The 21,002-nt window shown below is 35.5% G+C and overlaps 1 protein-coding gene across 4 annotated transcripts in view; it reads right to left on the minus strand.

The window, feature by feature from the left end:
* TRAPPC9 (trafficking protein particle complex subunit 9) overlaps nucleotides 1-21,002 on the minus strand; it is a 489,549-nt gene that overhangs the window by 241,175 nt on the left and 227,372 nt on the right. For all 4 annotated transcript variants that reach the window (XM_071738447.1, XM_071738446.1, XM_071738448.1 and 1 more), the window contains 2 exons: nucleotides 19,873-20,026; nucleotides 11,021-11,111 (listed from right to left, as the gene is read on the minus strand). In XM_071738447.1, the coding sequence (XP_071594548.1) occupies nucleotides 11,021-11,111; nucleotides 19,873-20,026 (245 nt within the window). The remainder of the gene's footprint in view (nucleotides 1-11,020; nucleotides 11,112-19,872; nucleotides 20,027-21,002) is intronic.

The following is a 21,002-nucleotide window of genomic DNA, read 5'->3' on the forward strand; positions in this document are numbered from 1 at the left end:
AGGTTCTCAGACAGAGCTCAATAAGTTTACAAAAGGCTCTCCAAACAAAATTATATTGAGACACCTTCTGCAATCTACTTCTGAATTAAATAACATAAAGCAGTATATTTCGTGGTACAAGTTTAATTTAAAACAAATGTGGACAATAGAAACCTGTTAAGCACCCATAGAAAGAAATACTTTCCTTCACATACAGCCTAATCATTTAACAAAAGTAGTTCACAAATAGCAAATAGTGAGCACATTGTTAATTAATAACTTCATTAGCAACAGATGTTAAGAAACTCACTGATTGCCCTAGCAAGTTTATATAAAATTGTAGTCACTATGAAACCAGAAGAGGTAATTTTTTATCTTTACCAGGCAAAGTTAGGGATGTTCACTCCATCTGACAGCTGTTTACTCATTTCCATCTAAATCTCAAAACCTAACTTACATTTCTCACCATTTTTTTATTTTCTTTGCTTCAGTACCACTATTTGACAGTTTCATTAGTAAGAGAAACTGGCATGTTTTCTTTCTGGAAGTGAAACATTTATGGAGAAAACTGTGATAGTAAAGCAAGAGATGTTGCAGTTATTGGGAACAAAGGAAGCCACAGGAGAGGACCACAGTGACACTTGTCACCTCCTATTTTGGGGTCTTATGCATGGGCCTAAATTTCTGGATAGAATGAGGGACCTACAAATATATCTGGTTTCAAACAAGGGCCAGGTCTGTAATGTTCAGGTGTAAAGTTATGTTTTACTCAGTCTCCTGGTCTGAGGGATGAGCAAGGCAAAGCCCAGCAGCCAGCTCTGAGCTGCTGATCCTCTCCCATAGCAAAACTCCAGCTGGAGTCTGGATGCAGCACCAGGTCTGGGTGCAGCACCAAACCAACCCTGAGCCTTTATGGCCCACAAAAAGAAACTTACTGGGAGCTGGGAGCACTGCTGGAACATTTCCAACCTGAAAAATTCAGGGCTGGTGGCCCCCAGTTCTGCTCTGCAGTTTCTGATCTGTGGTGTTCAACACTTTCAGTACCCAGGGTTTTCCTTTACCTTCAACAACCCAACCCTGTCATTCACTCCAATAACTGACCACTGGGTGTTTATCAAAGCACAGAAATATAATTATTCCTTAACATCTCTTTTAATTACTGAGGATTGCTGCTGCTTTTTTGTTTTGTTTTTTGAACTTTTCACAGGAGGCAACCAATTATTTCTCTGAGTAACTCCAGACACTGCCAAGACATTCTACCCTTTCTCTATTCTACTAACATTTGTAATTAAGATTTTTCCTTACTTCACCACTTGTGTCTGGCCTTGATATAAAACTCCACTAATAGGTCTATCCACATCTGATATTATTCAGCCACAACTCTGCAAGATTCTATGTAAATGTAACAGAAAACAACCCAAATACCTTCTGACATCCTTTTCTACAACCCCATCCTGCAAAACAGATATGATTAGCTCCTATTTATAAGCTAAGATAAAAAAAATTTTAAAAAGCCCTTCTTCTTTTATAACTTTTTATAAAGTATCCATAAGTGATCAGAAATATTATAAAAGTAAACCAGAATTACTGCATATTAAGGGAATAGATATTAAAATAAAAAGACTAAAAGTCTAAATTAATTTCTGAGCATACAGTGTCAATAAGCACACCCACAGCTCAGGAAAGTTCTTCTGTTAGACTGGCTTCCTTTGTAAAATCTAATTAATTAATGATTCAGGTAAATTAATGAAATTAGCTTCTTTCTGGCCTAAAATTGTTCAGACTTTCTTTTCAAAAAATCTTTTGGTGTTGCTCAATACACAGGTCTGGGATACAAATAAAAACAAAAGTAAAATAAAAGTCAAGTTCTAACACTGTTTTACCAAAGAAACAATGGGGAGAAGAAGCAGGCTAAGAAAAATAACAAAATGGAGGAAAATAAGATGGGGGGAAAAAAATCAAATCTCTTATGCTAAAAAATAGATACTAGTTGCCAATTTTGAAAGAGACAGACTAAAAAGGAGAAAAGGAGTGAACATGAAAGAGAAGACTTCTGTCAAAGCTTGCATTTCCTCTGACAAATCTGTTCTGGTCTGTGCTTGTACTGCTGAGGTTCTGACAGTTGGAAGCTATTAATTTCAGTATTACAAGGCTTATTGAGGTGGATTTATGCTCTTTACAGTCTTTAACTCACTTCAGCTTCCTTGATGAAATAAAGGGCTACTTCAGAATGAACACTGAGAACTAAACCAACTTCTACCCTCTCCAAAGGTCTGTTTGCTGGAGAACTTCTCCTGATGAGAGATCCTGCTGGCCTCAACTGATGGGAGAAATCACATGGGAGTGGGATGAGGATAGATGCAAATACTCAGGAAATTTTGCTTTTAGTAAAATAGAGAGGCAAAAGGAACACTTTCCATTTAACTCGCTTTAAGTACAAACTTTAAACTACAAAAGAGTGAGCTTGCAATTCTACCCAGAAGAGGCAATAGCCCTCTGTGAAGTGGAATGACACACTTCAGCAGTAAAAAAGAGTCTGAGCTAAAGTATAATGCAATCAGTGAAAGAACTGTTTTCATTTACAACATTCATGGCATTCTGTTCCAAACAAATGCATTATTTTTTCAAGTGAAATGAAACAAAAGCTGACAAATGTCAGAAGCCAGCTAAGGAAAGCTCAGCATGTACATTCCAGAATAAGGCCTCTCTTCTTCCTTACTACCTAAACCAATTACAAATTGAACCTGTCCTGCATAGACTGTACAGAATAATCTTCCACTACTATTAGCATATTTTCCATTTCTCATTTTCTACACACTTAACTGTACAATCCATTTAATTGCTGTGTAATTAAAATCCTGCCTGATCAAAGCATCTTTTTTGCCTCTCTTGTTAATACGTACATCTTCTGATCTTCTTTCCTTTTTTCTTTTTATAATTGTCCACAAGATGAAACATATTTTTCTATATTTTATTCAAATGGTATCTTCTACGTCCAACAAAATAACATACATCTACTTCTCTGCAGATTTGGTGATACTTTTCCCCAACTGCTTTACAAGACAGCTTTCTTGTCTTTTCAATCTTCCTACTTATCTTTGCACCTCTTTTTGAAAGTGTAGCCCACTTTCATAATTATTCCAATAGCTTTTAATTTTTCATTTGGATGTTCAATTAATCTATTATTCAATTTACTTCTAACAATATCTTAAAAATTAAGTATCACGTGAAGCTGTGTAATGATTTATCATCATTATGATGCTCCTCAACCACCCATTAGGGCTTAATGGGAAGGCCAGAAGCAGTGTACCTGTATAAAAGCAATCTACATATACCTGCTTGGTTTTTTCCTTTTTTTTTCTTTTGCTTTAAAATAATAATGGTTTGTAAATGAAATAAAAGTCCCTCACTCATTCAGCATAGTGAAATGTATTAGGCACACATGTCTGAATCAAGCTTGAATTAGTTAATTTTCCTGCTACCCTAATGTCTTGTTTCTTTTTCTCCTTTTTGTATTAATTTGTATTATCTGATACTTTACACTCTGCTGTAACATTATGTTGAAAACCTTAATGGCCTTTAAAAATTTAGAGTGCATTTATTAAGAGACAGCTTCTATTCAGTATGCTCTTCTGCCAAAAGTCACCCTACCCTACTTCACCACTTGTTTTTTTTTTTTCCTTCCTGAGTCCAAGACCTCTGATGGATTCCTGGAGATCACTTAACTGTTGATTTTGCTGAATTAATGTGTCTCAGAGATACTGCAACTCAGAGCAAGAAAAACCAATTTAGACAGTAGTGAACATAAAACTCACTGCTCAGATGCTCTCAACTTCTGAGAACTGCACTATATTAAGTGTAGTATCTTTATAGCATCAATTTAAAAATAGGCATAGTTCCTTGATGACTTCCAAAGCTTCACTTTTTCCTATCCTGGTTTTATCTGAGCTCTTGTTATAAAGTTTTCCATGGGAGGTTTCATCACAGACTTGGAAACACATCACATTCACTTTTCTTCATAGCAGAATCACACTGGTGGCTCAGAGTAACACCTAACCAGATCCTTTCCAACCACTTCAGATGGCTGAACATCTGATTTCTGTACTGCTTGTCTCAGAACAGATAACCTTTCTGGTCTACATTTCTTTCATTTCTTTGATGGTACTTTTGGTTTTGAGACCACTGAAAGATAGTAAGGAAGACAGAGAGAGGCTTTTGGTCAAGACCTGTAGTGACAGGACAAGGGACAAGAGTTTTAAGCTGAAAGAGCATAAGTTTGGATTGGACATAAGAAGGAAATTCTTCACAGTTAGGGTGATGAGACAGTGGAATGGGCTGCCAAGAGAAGCTGTGGATGTGTTGAAGTGTTGAAGGTCAGGTTGGATGGTGCTTTGAGCAGCCTAATCTAGTGTCCTAGACATTCCTGCCCATGCCAGGGGTTGGACTGGATGATCTTTGAAGGTCCCTTCTGACCTAAACCATTCTATGATTCTGTACAGTAGCCTGATCTCTTCTGGGAGAGGTGGCAGTGCTTAACTTTGAGCCATCAGCAAATTCCATCAGTTCATTCCTCCTCATATCTGCTTTCATTTTATCATTTGTTGGGTTTTTTCTTTTTTTTTTTTTTTTTTTAAGTTAATTCATATTTAGTGAATATATATTTATTTAATATTTAGTGAAATAATATTAGTGAATTCATTTTTAGTGAATTCATAATAATGAAATTGGTCCTAGACCAATATTTGGACAAATCCATTTTAGTATTTATGATTCCTTTTTTCCCTTCCAGCTCCTCACACTGCAGTTAGAAATGCTGGACCTGCAGCTTCAGCTACCAGCTCTGTCAGTCATCTGAGATGAAGTAACCACTGGCACTCAACCCAACCTGTCACAAGGAATCTGACTTTAAATAAGAGGTTTTGTTAATCTGTTTTCCCTTTAGGGTGCTCTCTTAGCATCTTCTCTTCGAAACAGTTAGTAGTTGTGTCTGAAACTCATCTATTCAGGTTTTTGCTTTTAGTTTGGAGTACTCAAGGTTTGGGTAGGAATTAGAAACAACAGCTGATTCAAACATATCACACAATAGCATGTTTTGACATGTGGGAACTTTATTCATGTGCCAGATGCCCCACTTTTATCAAGTTAGTCCATTTTTCCAATAAACTACCCCAAGTCCTTTAACACTTCCCAGCATCTGAGGCATGTTGCTTGTTTGACATTGCCAAAATATCCTCCAAACAGCCTGCACACAAGCTGTTAAGATATGTACGTGTTCCCACCTCTCCTGCATCTTAAAAATAAAAATGAAAAACCTGAAGATTTTCCCAAATGGATGAGAAAGGTTGGTGTCAGAATGCTGGGCCAGAACAGTTGGTTACCTAGTAAAATCCACTTACCACCAGATTGTTTCTCACTTTCAGTCTTCCTATGAATCAGACTGTGATTTTTTTACCTTACAGAGAGTTTACTCTTGAGATTTTTCTGGTTAACACCCTTGGTTTCATCTTTCTAGTGATGATAATGGCCAATTGTCATTCTAAAAGAAGTAATTATGACTGAATAGAATAACTCTCATAACTTTTTGAAGGGCAGAGCTTCATGTACCCTGCTGATCTCTCTGCACTTCACAGCTTTTATCTTTATATGCTACAAGCTTCTGTGGAGGGCCTACGAAGGGTTAGCTTACTGAAGATAAAGTAAAGCTACCTTCTTTCCATTCTTCACTAAAATTAGTCTTGGAACAGACACCCAAGACAGCCTTGGAATTTCAAATATGGGAGAAGACTGCCCTGGCCACAGCAAAACTCCTAACAGTGATCATGTCTGCAGAGATCTGGCTCTTTTTAACTAGGTCCTTGAGGACAACAAGCTGTCAGTGTGTCAAGACAACATCCAAAACACAGGCTTGGAGATGTTTCATTTCCTCATATATTCACTGAGAGATACTTTAAAATATTTTCCACTGTATTCAGGATGCAGTGATTTGACTCTGCTGCAATCCCTAAGAATTAATCACATAAATTGTGGAAAGAAAGATTTCATTATGGTCTAAGGTCAGACTGGGAAATGCAAAATAAAACGGGTGAGTAGTTTCAGTAATTAATTTTAAGATCCATGAAATATATAACCTGTGAAAATTGATTCTGATTTGGTGCTCTCTAAAACGCACAATAAATTATTAAGGTAATTTATTTTAAAAGTAATGTTTCCATAGGATTTTTTGTGAAATCTAACCAGACAGAGCTTCCAACCAAGCTGTCAAGAACCACATGCTCATAAAACACTTCAAAATACTTTTAAATCTTCCTTTTGTATTGAAACCAACTACCTGTGAGATACAATTTAAAAGCATCCTTCAGTTCTGATTTTTTTCTGAGTATAATATGCCTAACACAGTTTATTGTGAACCTACCAAAAATATGTAGCACTCTCTACCTTTAAGTAAACAATTAAGACTGGTTACTAACCACCACTTTTCTTAATTATGATGTGGAGAGCATTCAGCAACCCTGTTCTTAGTTTTCCCTTCTATCATATACCAGCAAATGAAACATCCTGCATCCTGAGAAATAACCACAGTTAATTTAAGTGTTATAAACCATCTTGAAATTGATGTATATTACACAGGAAGAAGTGAAGAATTAATGAAATCAAAGAATGGATGGAAACAAAAAGCAACTTCTGGACTTTGCCTATGCTGAAGCTTCACCAGTGTGTGCTGCTTAGAATCTTTCTTTGGAGTCTTTGGAGTTCACCTTTAATCACTGCCTTTCAGTTATTTTCTATAGAAAGAAAAGCCAGGCATTTGCCTGCTACAATAAAACATTTAGCACATTTAGATCTGTCTATAGTTCTAAATTCCTAATTCAGATCAGGATATTTTATCTTGTGGTTGCGGGCAGTGAAGGAAGTTAAATTTATATTGCTTTATGTAGGAGAATTTTCAGTAGGTTTCTGTCGTGAAATTTGTGCACAGCATGCAATGCTCCTGCTTAAAACACAATTCTCATCTGAATGTAGGAAAATCCTGAGTCCAGCCTTTCCCAGGTTCACCCAACAGTCTGTTTCAATCTCAGCCAATTTCAAGTTCAGTAACATTTTCTGTCTAGCACTTGTACCTATGTTAATCCTGCTATGAAATGCAGAACAGCACCATCAAACTGGTAAGTGCTCCGTGTCAGAATTTTACTTGCTTGCAACATAAATCAAATAAAGATTGAAAAAATATCACAGAGCCAGCAACTACAAAATGCCTCCATATGATCATTTTCAAATCTAACCACAGAACTTGCTCGACATATGCTTTTGAAGTCTTGCTTCTCCTCATTAAACTTTGCAGGCTATGTTTCCTTGATTTGATGATATTAATATATTCACCTTAAAACCACATCTATTCCTACATTTGGTTTGTTGCCCAGCAGTAAAAAGAAAATACATCATAAATTTTAAAGAATGCTGAACTCGCTGGTGCTGAGCAAGATGATGTTTTTCAATTATGTGTGATTTACTAACCTCCCTAATAGACAACTTCATTTTACAGGGGTGTCTTAAATCTTAAAATCAATTTTAACAACATATTAAGAACTCTCAGTCCAGCCTCTGACATACTTTCTTTTTTATTATTCCTTGTATTTTAAATACTCTTACCTTGCCCAGTCATTTAATTATAGGAAATCACAACCAACACTGTTCACCAAGAGCCACATTTTATCTCTGACAACCTTCAGAGCTGACTTCTAACACTCAGACCAAAACTTCAATGCCACTGACTTTTAATTCTATTCTTTGCCTTGCATTTAATTTAGAAAAGATGGGACTGTCAAATTTACAAGAAAAATTAATTCAATATGCTTTCATAATTTTAGAAACTTAATATTAAACCTAAAATGAATTAAATATGACAAATTTAAAAGGAATTTTGAAGTCCACCTTTTATAAATTTGAACAAGAGCCAGTCATTTTTTAATCAAAGCCATGTTAAATATTCATTCATGTGTCAGTGTAGGCACTTATAATAAAGTAAACCTTTCAGTGCAGCCATCAATATAGCAAAAGTCTTGGAATAATCATAGTATCAATTTTATCATGTAATACTAAGGCAAAATTTTCAGCCAATATATGCAAAAATTATATTACAATGGAAGCTGGTATTATAACATCCACAGGAAACCAGAAGTTATTCTAACACATAGAAAAGCAAAACTAAAAGCAAAGCAAGGCTGTGTCTACAATGCTGTTAATAAGGGAAAAAAAAATAATCTGCCATAGATTACACTATTTTTAAAGTAATTTTTTGTCAATTACATAAAAACATTTAATGAGGCAGGATGAGAAAAGCAGATCTGTACACTATTGCCCTGTTAATGATATACATTAAAATTATAGCTCTCTTCTAGCAGAAAGGCTAATGGTCAAAGAGGTTTTAGGACACTGAATAACTTTTATCTCATTACTGTTACTCAGTACAGACCACTACCTCTAAAAGAGCTCTTACAAGACAGGTAAGGTCAGTCACTTCAAAATTCCGAGAAAAAAACCCAGAAAAAGCAGAATTTGCATTCCATCTTAGATGACTTAAAATACAGACCTTTACCATGCCTACAAGTGCTGAAAAGGAAACACATTCTGGAGCCAAAAAAAAACAATTTTAACCTGGAAAGACAAAATGTCACATTGTCTGAATAAGTGTGTGCACATACACACACCCAGACTCTTGATTGTCCACACATATCAACAATTCCTTATCACTCACACCCACCAAATTTTTAAATCCTTCTCCATTCCACACATTTATAAATTGCCTTGTATTGCCAGGATACATTTTCTAGAGGGACCACGTGGGATACATATCATGAAATGAAGTAGCAAAGGTTTAAATTCTGAATATTTGATGTCACGGTTAATTAAAATAAACTAAAATCTCTCCATTGTTTTTTTTTGTTTGTTTGTTTATTTGTCTGTTTAGTTGGTTGAGGGTTTGGTTTTTTGGTTTTTTTTGCTGTTGTTTTCAAGTAAAATCAGGCATTTATAAAAATATTATTTTCAATAATCTCAGCAGTGAGCTTCTACATGCACATATTTTACAAATTACACAAAATAGGTAATATTCACAATACTAAGTTCAGATTGAGACATAAAAATAGACTTGTGCTAAACCACTATCTTCTGCCACCAGAACTTTCCTAAAGGATGTATCTTATGTATGTTATGGCAAACCAAATATTGGGTATCCCATAGGATCTCTCTTTCCCTTCTTTATTTAATGCAAAAAATTAACACATATTCCATAATCAGCCAAGAGATTGTGCTTCAAAAGATTTTGCATTTATGAGGCAGAGAATATCACCAAATGTTTTTATGGTGCTCATACATTCTGAAAACTAAAGTAACCACGATTTTCTAACTGAATAAAGGAACAACCTGAGAAATTATGAACTTGACAGATAATGAGATTTTATGGTCAATCAGTGCTAAATTCATTTTTTCTATCTTGTGCATCAGAATACCTATGAATATCACCATTTAGGCAGGAATACCAGATACAATCTTGTGACTCAAAAAGCCTCTTTTAGTAAGAAAATAGTGGAATTTAGTATGAAAGTAAAAGAAAAACAACAAAACACGAAAAAAGAAAAAAAAAACTACAGTTTTCACCCTTCAAATCATCCTCCTATTTGCCCAAGCAAAAATGCCAAGTGAAAACTTCCAAGCAGAGGGCCCAGGGAACAAAGGTGTCAAAGATCAATGGCACTGCCCAGGACAAAGATGCCTCTCAGGTGGCTGGGGGGAGCTCACATCCCACATCTGACCCAGAGCCACTGATTTTACACCTGAGGACAAGGACAGAGCCATACAAGCAGCTGAATCCTCTGAAGAACAGTGGCCAGATAAGTATAATTTCAGAGACAGATGATTATGGTTGAAGCTCAACATGTTTCCAACAACAAAAACTTTAAGCCATTACCAGTTTTTTTCTTCTTATTTATAAAGAAAAGTGCTTACAATTTTTAATGTACAAGCTGAGGCTGGTTTACATGCTTGGAAAAAAATAAACCAAACCAAACAAACAAGACAACAGAAAAAATCCCACAGCCCCCCCCCCCCCCAAAAAAAAAACAAAACAAAACGAAACAAAACAAAACCAAAACAAAGAAAAACCAAAAGAACCCAAAAAAATACCCAAACACAAAGAAACCCAAACCAACCAAGTATTTAATACAGCACTCAAATGTTATAGTCATTATAGTTTGGAGTTATTTCAGTTTAACCAGCTAATGTGGAAAATGGTCATGGATCATCCTGTTCCTTAAAATTAGTTCTCTCTAGGTCCTCAAATTAATTAAAGTAAGGTGTATGGAGTTTAATTTGATTTAAAAGCAAAAGCTCTGAGAAGGATTTTCTGATGAACTGCAGACTTTTTTTGATACTTGCAACTGAAAGAGAAGTGTTGGGGATAAATCTGATGTGTTCCAAAGCCTCTGAACAAGCCTTGTTAAGAATCTCAGACAGAAGTCATATTGTCACAACTGTTCAAAATTAGATTAAATTTCATTGCTGGAATTTCATTCTAAATGCAAAATTAAGAGAAACTGTTCCTTTACACAGAGTAAATTTTTCCTGTATCTATAAAGTTAGTAACACAAATGTCTAGACCGGGGTAAGAGAAAGACCACAAAGTAAATTACAATTCTGTATGAAATATTGTTGAGAAATTATTTTAAAAACACACACTGTCAGGCAAAGGAAAAATCTGAGTAGCAGCCACTTCTCTTACAACGCAATTAGGACTGCAAATGACAGGGGAAAATGCACACCCAGGTTTTATATTTACTCTCACTGAACAGTGACACTTAAAACAAAACACATTTCAATTTTACCTTTATCTGAAGCTAAGAAAAACATCCAACGAAAAAGAAAAACCTAGCATATTCTTCTCTAACACAGATTTTCAGTAAATGAAAATCTTATCATCCTCCTGATGATAAAAAGTAGAAGCCAGTTTATCATCTGAAAAAGATCAATAAATTTTGACATTACTCACCCCACTGGAGAGGAGCCAACTGTAGATGCTCCAGGACCAGCTGATTAAGAACTCCTTCCACACTTGCTTCCCCTTCACGCTTCAAGGAAGGGTAAATTTGAATTAAGGAATATTTTGTTTCAGAGAGAAAAAGAGCATGTAACACACACAACTTTCCTTATTGCAAACCAAAAGTGAAAGCTAGAGACTCATTAAAACTAATGTCACATATTTGGTCTTATTAATGCATTAATTGGCTAACAATAATAATTACAGCAATAGCTATGTAAATAATAGCTATGTAAAAAATAGATATGTAAATATGTAATAGATATGTAAATAAAAAATTAATTCCACTGAGAAGTTTTAAATACAAAGTTGTAAAAGTAGAATGTACCTGAACCACAGTAAAACACAAGGGGACAAAAAGTCTGGAAGTTGTAATAAAGCAGAAATCTGTGGTGCAGGACAAGAATTCAAAATGACAAATTAAGAGCAACCTGAAAACCAAGAGGATAACATTTAATAAGGCAATGAAAAACAGATTAAAAGTGGGCCAGGATAGCTTTCAATGCTGGCTTGTTGCCTGTTCTGGGAGGTGCAGGGACATTAGACAATGCAGTGACAGTGTCACCAAGGGCACACATCACACAAGAATCATACAGACACATAGCCTGCAAGTTTCTAATCCCTCCTGTATGAGCTCAGAAGAGAGCTCAGACTGAAATGAGAAAAATTAGAGAATTTTTCTTACTCTAGGGACAGTGAAGTTCTGAAACAAACTGCTGGGAAGAGCAGAATCTTTTTTTTTTTAAGGGCTTCAAAAGAGGCTCCACAAGTGCTAAGATAAAAGCATAGGCAATATCCAATGCAACACAAACACAGAATTATCCACTGAAACAAATTAATAATAATTTCATGTGATGTATCAATCAAGATATCATGTATTTGTAAGAGGAAGAGCACTGGCTTTCTGGTTTCTACCTCCCTGAGTCCAGAAAGGCACTGAAAATAAAGGGCTTGGAAGCACATGCAAACGTCAGTACTATCTCCTATTTGGCCAAAGCTGCATTGTTGGCTTTTCATACACTTTTGTACCTCAAGAAACCCCTACAAGAGGCTGAGAGGAAGCACTGGGACCACTTTGGCAAAACTATTTTCTTTCCAGCTTGGCTGATGCTTTCCCTGGATGGGAGCATCACACAGAAACCAAATTCAAAAGAGAAGCAGGATCCTCTCCAGGACTTGAAAATTCTCCTTATCCAACTTCATAATGGTTGCTTCATTTGGAGATAGAAATGCTGTCCCACCATGAGGAAGCAAGTTTGATCAAGGTTTCAAGTGATGACTCTAAAAGGATTCTTCATCAAAGATATATTTGAAAGAATAGAAGAATATCTGTGGTTTTGCAACAGCTCCTAAACGTGATCAGTTCTTTTTCTGCAAAAATCTGGAAAGGGGGGCACATCACCTGGCTGATGAAGTATATTCTCATTTGTGTCAATTAAGAGAAAATTAACAAATACTATGAAAAAATACTTTCTACCACAGGACATTATTTACAGGCTCTCCAGGAGCTTTGAAAGAAAAGTCTTGAAACCTTAGATCAAAATGAGATCTAACTATTAGTGATTGAGACTCAAGAGCTGAAGGAGATGACAGAAGAGGAAAATCAATATCTTGTATAGCATTCTCTTTTTTGTAATAATCCCCATTATGCCCTAAAAGATGTCTTAAACAGCTTGCTTTTTTTTTTTTACCCCTAAAAGGACTAAAAAATGAATAATTCACAAACCCCAGAGAATCTGAAAGCTGTAAACACCATTAACAAAAAACATCTATTTGAAAAATTGAAGGCAGGAGAATACCACCTCAGAAAAACATTTCTGCTGAAAAGATCCGGGACAGAAGCACAACAGAATAATTTCCATAAACCAAACTATGGGATAGAGAATACATAATTTGAATTACTTTATAGATACAGCAGACAAATAATTCTGTTATCACATTTCTAATGAAAGGAATATAAGTGAGAGAAAACGTTAATAAAAAGGAAGTGCTTAAAAGAAGTTTTAAAACAGAGTGGTTGCCATTAACTGTAACATTAAACTAAGTTAACTGTAATTTACTCACATATGGCTCACAGAAGTGCCTAGAATATTACAAAATTTTACAGCCTAAATCTCCACAGAAAGCTTAATGTCTCAGATACCATTATAGAATAACTATAAAATAGGTGATTCTCCATACTTTATCATTAGTAAATGCTATCAAAGCAGATAAAGAAGCAAAAGACATGGTGCAATTTCACATTAAGCACAGACAGAGATTATTTCTGGAACCAAGTGCTTCTTAGGCTGCATGCAAAGAGTATGCACAGCTATACCTCAGCTCATAAAAAAGAGACATACCTAAACTTCTTAAATCCTGTGTCCAGTTCTAGCTCCCCAGCTCAAGACAATGAAAGACAGGATAAAATTCCCTTTATCTTGGAGGGTTCCCAAGATGATTAGAGCTGGAGCACAACACATTTGTGATGTTTCACAGATTTGTAGAATGGCCAAGTTTGGAAGGGACCTTAAAGATCGTTCAATAAAGTCTAGTTTAGTCTTGAGAAGAGAAGCCTAAGGTGCTATTTTATTACTGTCTATTATAGTGGAAGAGTACAGAGAAGATGGAGCCAGACTTTTCATGCAGAAGTACAGTGACACCAAGAGGGGTACTGGACACAATTTGCAGCACAGGGTGCTATACCAGACCTGAACAGGTTCTTTCCAACCTAAATTGTACAGACAAATGGAAGTACAGCCTAACAAAGTCCAGTCTGACTGTAATATCTACTTAACCAAAGCTCCAAATCAGTGGCTGAAATCTCACTATGATTCCATAGGAGTCAGATTCTTGAATATCCTTGTTGACTCAGGCCTCACTTCCAAGAGTCAAATCTCTGCTAGTAACACCAAACACAACAGCCCAGACTGAAACAGCTGACTTCCAGCTCCCAGTGCAACTGGGACATTTGCCAGTTCAAGACACTTTCATTTGCACAAGATGTCCCACCAGCCTCAATGGGGCCCTCAGTGCCAATAAGTACATGCTGTGTAAAAAACAATTAAAAAAAAAATACTTTTTCACAGCTGGCACCTTTATTCTGCGTTTCTTCAGCAACAGATTGTGATATAAACTGCTTCATACCAAAAACCTGAATGACAGTCAAATGAACTAGTTATTTCCCTGAGGAAAACTCTGATATTTTATATTATCTTGACTGTCTAATGTGTAGCTGGCTACCCACAGTTGTAACACACCCTGTTGTTTAAAACCTACTGCTTAAAAATACAATAGATTTTTTAAAATGGTTGTTACCCAGGTTTTTCTTCTGTCTGCTGTGCTGCATTCCACATCTTGCATCCTTCTAAAAAGATTAATTTCCAATAACATGTTTCTTGGTTCCTTTGCAAATAAATACAGGTGGAAGCATGCACACAACATAAACAAGTTAGTGAATGTTCATAAATAGAAATCATACCAATGAAAAACAGATTTAAATTATTAATGATCACAGTTCACTTACAGCAGTAGCCTTAGTCATATTTTAAGCTTTCTGCTTGATTATTATTGTGGTACTTTATTATAAAAACTGATTACATTACGTTATGGAGGTTATTAACTAACAGTTACTTCTACAAGTAATTGTTGATGCTGAGAAGCTGCATGAAAATGTAAAGCTCCATCCAACTAAAGCATTCCTAAGGGATCATTTACTGATGTACAGAAATTCTGTAACATGCAATATTCTCATAACTGAAGCTTCATAATTATGATGAAGATGAAATCATCAAAAGCTGAACAGACAAACAGAAAAGTAAATTTCAATAGCAGTTATCAGTGGTTTGCTGTCAAGCTCAGACAGCATGTCAGATGAGATGAGTCAAGGCTTTGCCCAATACGTAATCATTTCAAAATTCTGATTCTGATTCAAAATTCTGATTTTAATTAGAAAATTAAATACAAATATACAAATTAAATACGAAACCAGTCATAAAAGTATTTGGAAAGATGTCAGTGTTCACAAATCTAAGAAATAAGTGGAACTTAGGAAGAGCACTTAGATGAAAATCAATGAAGAAAAGTTCCAACTATCACCCTCTAAGAAATCAAAAAATCTATAAATGGAAGTTGGTAATAATTATTCAGACAACATGCAAAAAAATCAATCAGACAGGGGACACTTGAAAAAGAAGTCAGGAATAGTTCTCAGAGCAAGCATAAGATGTGAAATAGGGAAGATACAGTTTTTATTCTATAAGGAACCTCACCTGGAGTACTGCTTCCAGCTTTGGATCCCACTTATCAAGAAAAATATAGCTATACTGCAGAGCAACATCAGCAATATGCCTGAAAGAAAATGCCCTTTGAAAAGTTGGCAATTAGGTTTAAATATAGAAAAGAAAAAAAACGAGGAAGGGACACAGAATACAATTTCCAAAATGTAAGAAAACACTGTAAATAGGACAGACTTCACATAAATCACAGAAACTAAGGTTGAAGTAAGAAAAAATATATAACTATTAGGAAAGTTATAAACAAAACAGGATATTTAAGGTGGTACTGGAAATCTCATTTTTTAAAGGCTGTTAGAGCCAGGTTTAGAATATTTTCAAGAAAATTATTCCAAGAAGTTATAGTGCTGCCATTTCACTGAAATAGCAATTCTTTCAGAGTAGATCAGAAAATTTCTCTGGCTGCAATCAGCCCTAGGAAGAGCAGGAAATGGGGAGGAAAAGAGTTTTCAATGGTCATTCCCTGCCCCACCCCACAGTGTGGCTGCACAAATCCCAGAATAACCTCTACTGAAAGGCAATTCTGGAGTCACTGTCCTGCCCTATGCTCAAGACATACAAAATATTAAAATTTTATCAGGTTACTCAAGGTCTCATGAGGAATTTTTCAATGCCTTCCAGGACATCAAATTTACAGCACCTTTGGACAACTTGTTCCAGGGTTTGAGCAGCCTCATTGTAAAAAGGATTTTTCTTAGTACCTAACTGGAATTTACCTTGCTGCAACTTGCTTAATTTAACTTGCTGCAACAGTCACCTTGTGATATGTCTTGCTTGAAGAGTCAGATGAACCTTGTTGACTGCTGCAACTCTTGGGCTTTGAGAAGATTGCCCTTAGAGGTCCATCATGTCTTCTGGAACCCTCCCGAAAGCAATTCTGCCTGTCAGGTCTCCACAGTCTCCTCTCCTAAAGCCCACATTATACATTATAATATGTTTATTATATAAACATAGCATCAGAATCATAGAATGGTTTGGGTTGGAAGGGACCTTAAAGATCACCTGCCATAAGCAGAGAGACCTCCCAGCATTCACCATCCAACCTGGCCTTGAACACTTCCAGGGATGGGGCATCCACAACCTCTCAGGGCAACCTGTGCCAGTGTCTCACCACCCTCACAGTAAAGAATTTTCTTCCTTTTGTCCAATCTAAATCCACCCCCCTTCAGTTTGAAACTGTCCCCCCTCATCCTATTGCTCCACGAGGCACCCAGAATCATGAAAGGCTGTTCATCAAGCAGCAGCAAGATTTATGATGAAATAAAACAGATACAAAACTGAAATAACTTCTTATGCTACCCCTTGCAAAAATTTTCTATGAAAACTTCCTCCCATCATCTGACCATTGAAAAATCCTTGTTTATTCTTCTAAAAATAAAGATCACCTACATGTGATCAAATTCTCTGAAATAATTCTGGACACATTTGAAATTCTGAGCTAAAATTGTAGATGGCACTAATCAATTAATCAAATAAACTGAAGGGCATGTAAAGACCACAAAGGGAAGTTCAACCTTCCCTTCATCTTTCACATGAGGAACCTGATGTTTCTTAACTCAAGGTTTTGAAGAAGTCAGGTACAAAGTATCAGTAAAAAGATCATAATCTTCATACATTGGGCAACAGATTCAGCATTTGAGAAACTTTAAAAAAAAGTCTGATGCCTGGGTCTACAAGTCAGAATGCATGAAGAAAATCTAAATTTGCTTTTCAAATATTTACAAATTATGATGAAAAGCATAATTTGAAAACATCAGCCACTGTAATACTGCATGTGCTCTGCCTGTCCAAATCCTCTTTAAAACCAACTCCAGTTGATAAGCTGATACCAGATGTTGTCTAAGAGATGAAAAAGAAGTTCAGCATATTCTTAATTTAAATTATCTCAGTACCTCAATACACCTATAATCTCAAAGATACAATAAATTACATTTCTCCAATATTTTTCTTAGTTGAAATAGTTTCTTAGTTGAAATGGCAGTAAGCTTTCTCATAAGCTACTTTCTCATAATTTTGTTTCTGTCAAAAATGTAGAAAAGGTTGAACAGAATACCATGCTGTGCTGCCTTTATCTCCTGCTTTCAGCCCTCCAACAGTAAATGAAAAACAATCAAGTTTTGCAATACTTCAACAAGTGAAGCACTGAAAATCTCATCACTGGAAACCCTGAATATTTCCCTGGATAAAGCCATGGAAAATGGACTTTCCATACTGGAAAATACTTCTGGTGCCCATCAAGACATACAGATACAACCTGAAATCCTCATTTTTTTTTTTTTTTTAACTATTTTTGACCCTCACAGGAGTTTCATAAAACTAGCTTAAAATCAAATTTCATAAAATTGACTGCTTCATAAAATTAATTTCATAAAATTAAGTTTCATAAAATTAACTGTTCAGTGCAGTCAATGCAACCCAAGGTTTGCAGCATTTGTTTATGTGATGGTTTCATATGTCACCATCCAGTGAAGTACCAATGTAAGAAATTGCAAGCAAAATATACCCCTTCCTTTGTAAACAATATAAGATTGTCTGAAATGTATTCTCTAAAATATACATTTCTCTTTCTCATAAAAACACTTAGCAAAGAAAGGTTAGGTGAAACAATCTGAGTGGTGCCAAGCTGGTTGACACCAACAAGATCACTCAGTCCTGCCATTCACAAGGGTTTTGCAAAAACCTCTCTAGCAAGAAACATCAGCAACTCTATCCCTCAGTATTTTTGCAGATAGTTTTTCTCTCTTGGCTGCATCGAGGCTGCCTTCTTAAAGAAAAAAAGAATTATGCATTTAAGCCATTGAGCCATTTCTCTGTGTTTCTGTCCATCAGTACAAAAATAAACTCTGCTGGCCAGTGTCAAAGTACTGTGACAGGAGGACAGATGTCTCAGAAATGAAGGTTTCTCAAACTTAGAATAAAGAGGATACTTTTTTTTTTTTTCTGGTTCAAATCTAAACTTGCAATAAGAAATAAAAGGATGAAAAAGATGGGCTCTAGTCAGGACACAAAATCTGTACAACAATGTACATGTTTCTTCAAGGATCTTTAAACAAATGAGCAATTTTTTGCTTTCTGTTAGAATAGCCTCAGTCCCAGAAACAGAGAGAACATTTGTGCTGCATCTTAAAAACACAGAAACTAAGGCTTGCACTAACTTAACACACCAAATTCATGCATTGTTCTATTGGTTTTCTGAGGTACTGACTTATATGTTAACTGTCAGAGTTTTGGTATTGAAATTGGGTTTAAATACAAAGCACAGAATGGATGTAAAAACAGTGTTGCTCAGCAACAGACATAAATGAGGATATATTTTTGCACCCTGACAAAATTATTACAGCTATGCATTCAATTCCAGCATAAGAATTCAACTGTGATATCAACAAATATTTATATCTGTCCATAACACAGGAAATTTATAAGTGAGTTCTGGTTAAATATTGACATTTTTGCATTTTATGCATTTTTGCATAACTCTTTCTGAAATGTAGCTTAGGGAGCACGGACAGAACCAGGCACCAGGAGCCTCATTTATGTCCCGAGTCTTGCCTTTGACTAATCCTGTCAGCTAATTTAATAATTAGTAAATTAAGAATTAGTAACTAAAAATCATTTCAGAACACTAGATAAAGGTGCAATTAAAAGTACAAAAACACAACTCTAAATATAAGCCACTACTTGATAGCCACTCTTGTATCATTTTCTGCCATGGACTAGCACAGGAATTTGAGAATGACCCGAGTGAAAAATATAAATCTTCTGGAACATGCTGAGTATCAGCTCATGGGCTGGGGGGGCTGCTGGTGGCACAGAACATTCCCTGGATGAAAATCATGAAAAACTGTATTTTTAACATGAAAAGCACAAGTTTTTTTCACGGAAGTTACAAAATTAACACCACCACCACTGGTTTATTTTAACTCTAAACTGAATGTAATTTCTATTAATAATCACTAAGCAATACTTTACTGCATTTATTATTGTGGGGAATTTTATGTTTAGGATGACTAAGGAATCATGCAAGTCCTTCTTGAGCTTTAAAAAGACTACCCAAGATAAGATATATTACTGAATGTATAAAGAGGACTTGGAAATATATTATTCAAATATGTCCTGATTTGCTTAATTAAATATATGGAAAGTCTCAAAATGCAGCTTCATGTTGTTTTTCAGGATCTTGTTACGCAGGAAGGTGGGGGGGGGGGGAAAGAACAGGAAAATTTGAGGCTGTGAAACTACTCCTCATCAATCCTACCTATACTTTCCCAGTTGCCAAAACGTTGAGAAAAACACACTGGGTTTGTGGTATGCTCAATGACTCAGAAAAAATTATTAGAGTAAGGCCCCAGCTTCATCTAAATAACATAAAGCACGATTAACCTTAACCAGTGTATAATTATGATACGCTTCGTAGTTCTAATTACTTTTCTTTTCAGTAACACTGCTCTAAAGTGAGTTGAATTATATAATAAGATGTGTCATAGGGCATCTATTTATATATTTTTAAAGCAACTGTTTATGAAAGGATATAATTTTCCAGCAAATATCCAGCTTGCTGTTAATCTCCAGACCTTTTGCTTGTTGCCTTTCTTCTTCCAGCTGCTTTGCATTTGCAAATTGTGTCCCATCTGCAGGGGATTCTGGGAAGCTCTCAAAACTGAACTTGTCAACTTGGATAGCCATTCTGTAAAAAAGGGAAAAGAAAGAGAAATTTTTAGTATAACAGTTTCCAAGATATTACTTCTGGATAACATGGAGGCCACTGGGAAGCCAAGCATGACAATATCAGTCTCTTTGTCTCAGTGGCATCTGTACACCAATGATATATAAGCTGTATGCTACTGAAATCAAGTCCAAGTTTACTGAAGATGAGAAGCTTTTTACAAATCATCTGTTTCCATCTTATGCCCTTCCTCTTGGTATGTAAAAGCTCTTGGATGTTCTTAAGACTCACTGGAAAAAAGCAACGAGATTGGGCCACAATGCCATGAACTATTTAAAGTAGTTTATTTATCCCAACCTAAACACCAGTGAAGCAAAATATTATGAAAATGTCTCCTGAAGCAAAAAGGAACACATTTCAAAAGCCATGTGCCCTTCATTTATTTTACAAACAACTTCCTAATTTATCCTTTAAATATTTCCTCACAAAACTCAGGAAAGAAAGACAAAATAACACAATACTAGTGCTTAAATGTGGCCCTTGCCCCTTTCCTTGGGAAGATACTTCCATCTTGTGTAATGTATCTTCATGAATTACAGGGAATGATCATTTCAGTATCACAGAATGATTCATAGGTAGTAAATGGTTAAATAATTGATTTATTAAATGTACGGTAAGGCATAAAAGCAAATTAAATTAAATATATTATGCTATAACGCATACTAAACATTTATACATTAAACTAGAATTACTAATCTAATATAAAGGGAACTTTGACCAGCTCACATCACACAAAATGTGGTTATAGAAGATCTAATATACTGTGCTGCCAAAACAGCTTTAATTTCCTGAATTGTCTGAAATAGAAAAATAATTAGGGAAGAATTAAAATATATTGCTCTTCAGATGACTTTGCACGTAAGGAAAACAGAAGATGAAGCAACATCTTTGAAAACCATTTGATGAAAGGCATAAGATGAAATGGAAATAAAGTCTA

This window comes from Heliangelus exortis, chromosome 2 (assembly GCF_036169615.1).
Source record: "Heliangelus exortis chromosome 2, bHelExo1.hap1, whole genome shotgun sequence".
NCBI classification, from domain to species: Eukaryota; Metazoa; Chordata; class Aves; order Apodiformes; family Trochilidae; genus Heliangelus; species Heliangelus exortis.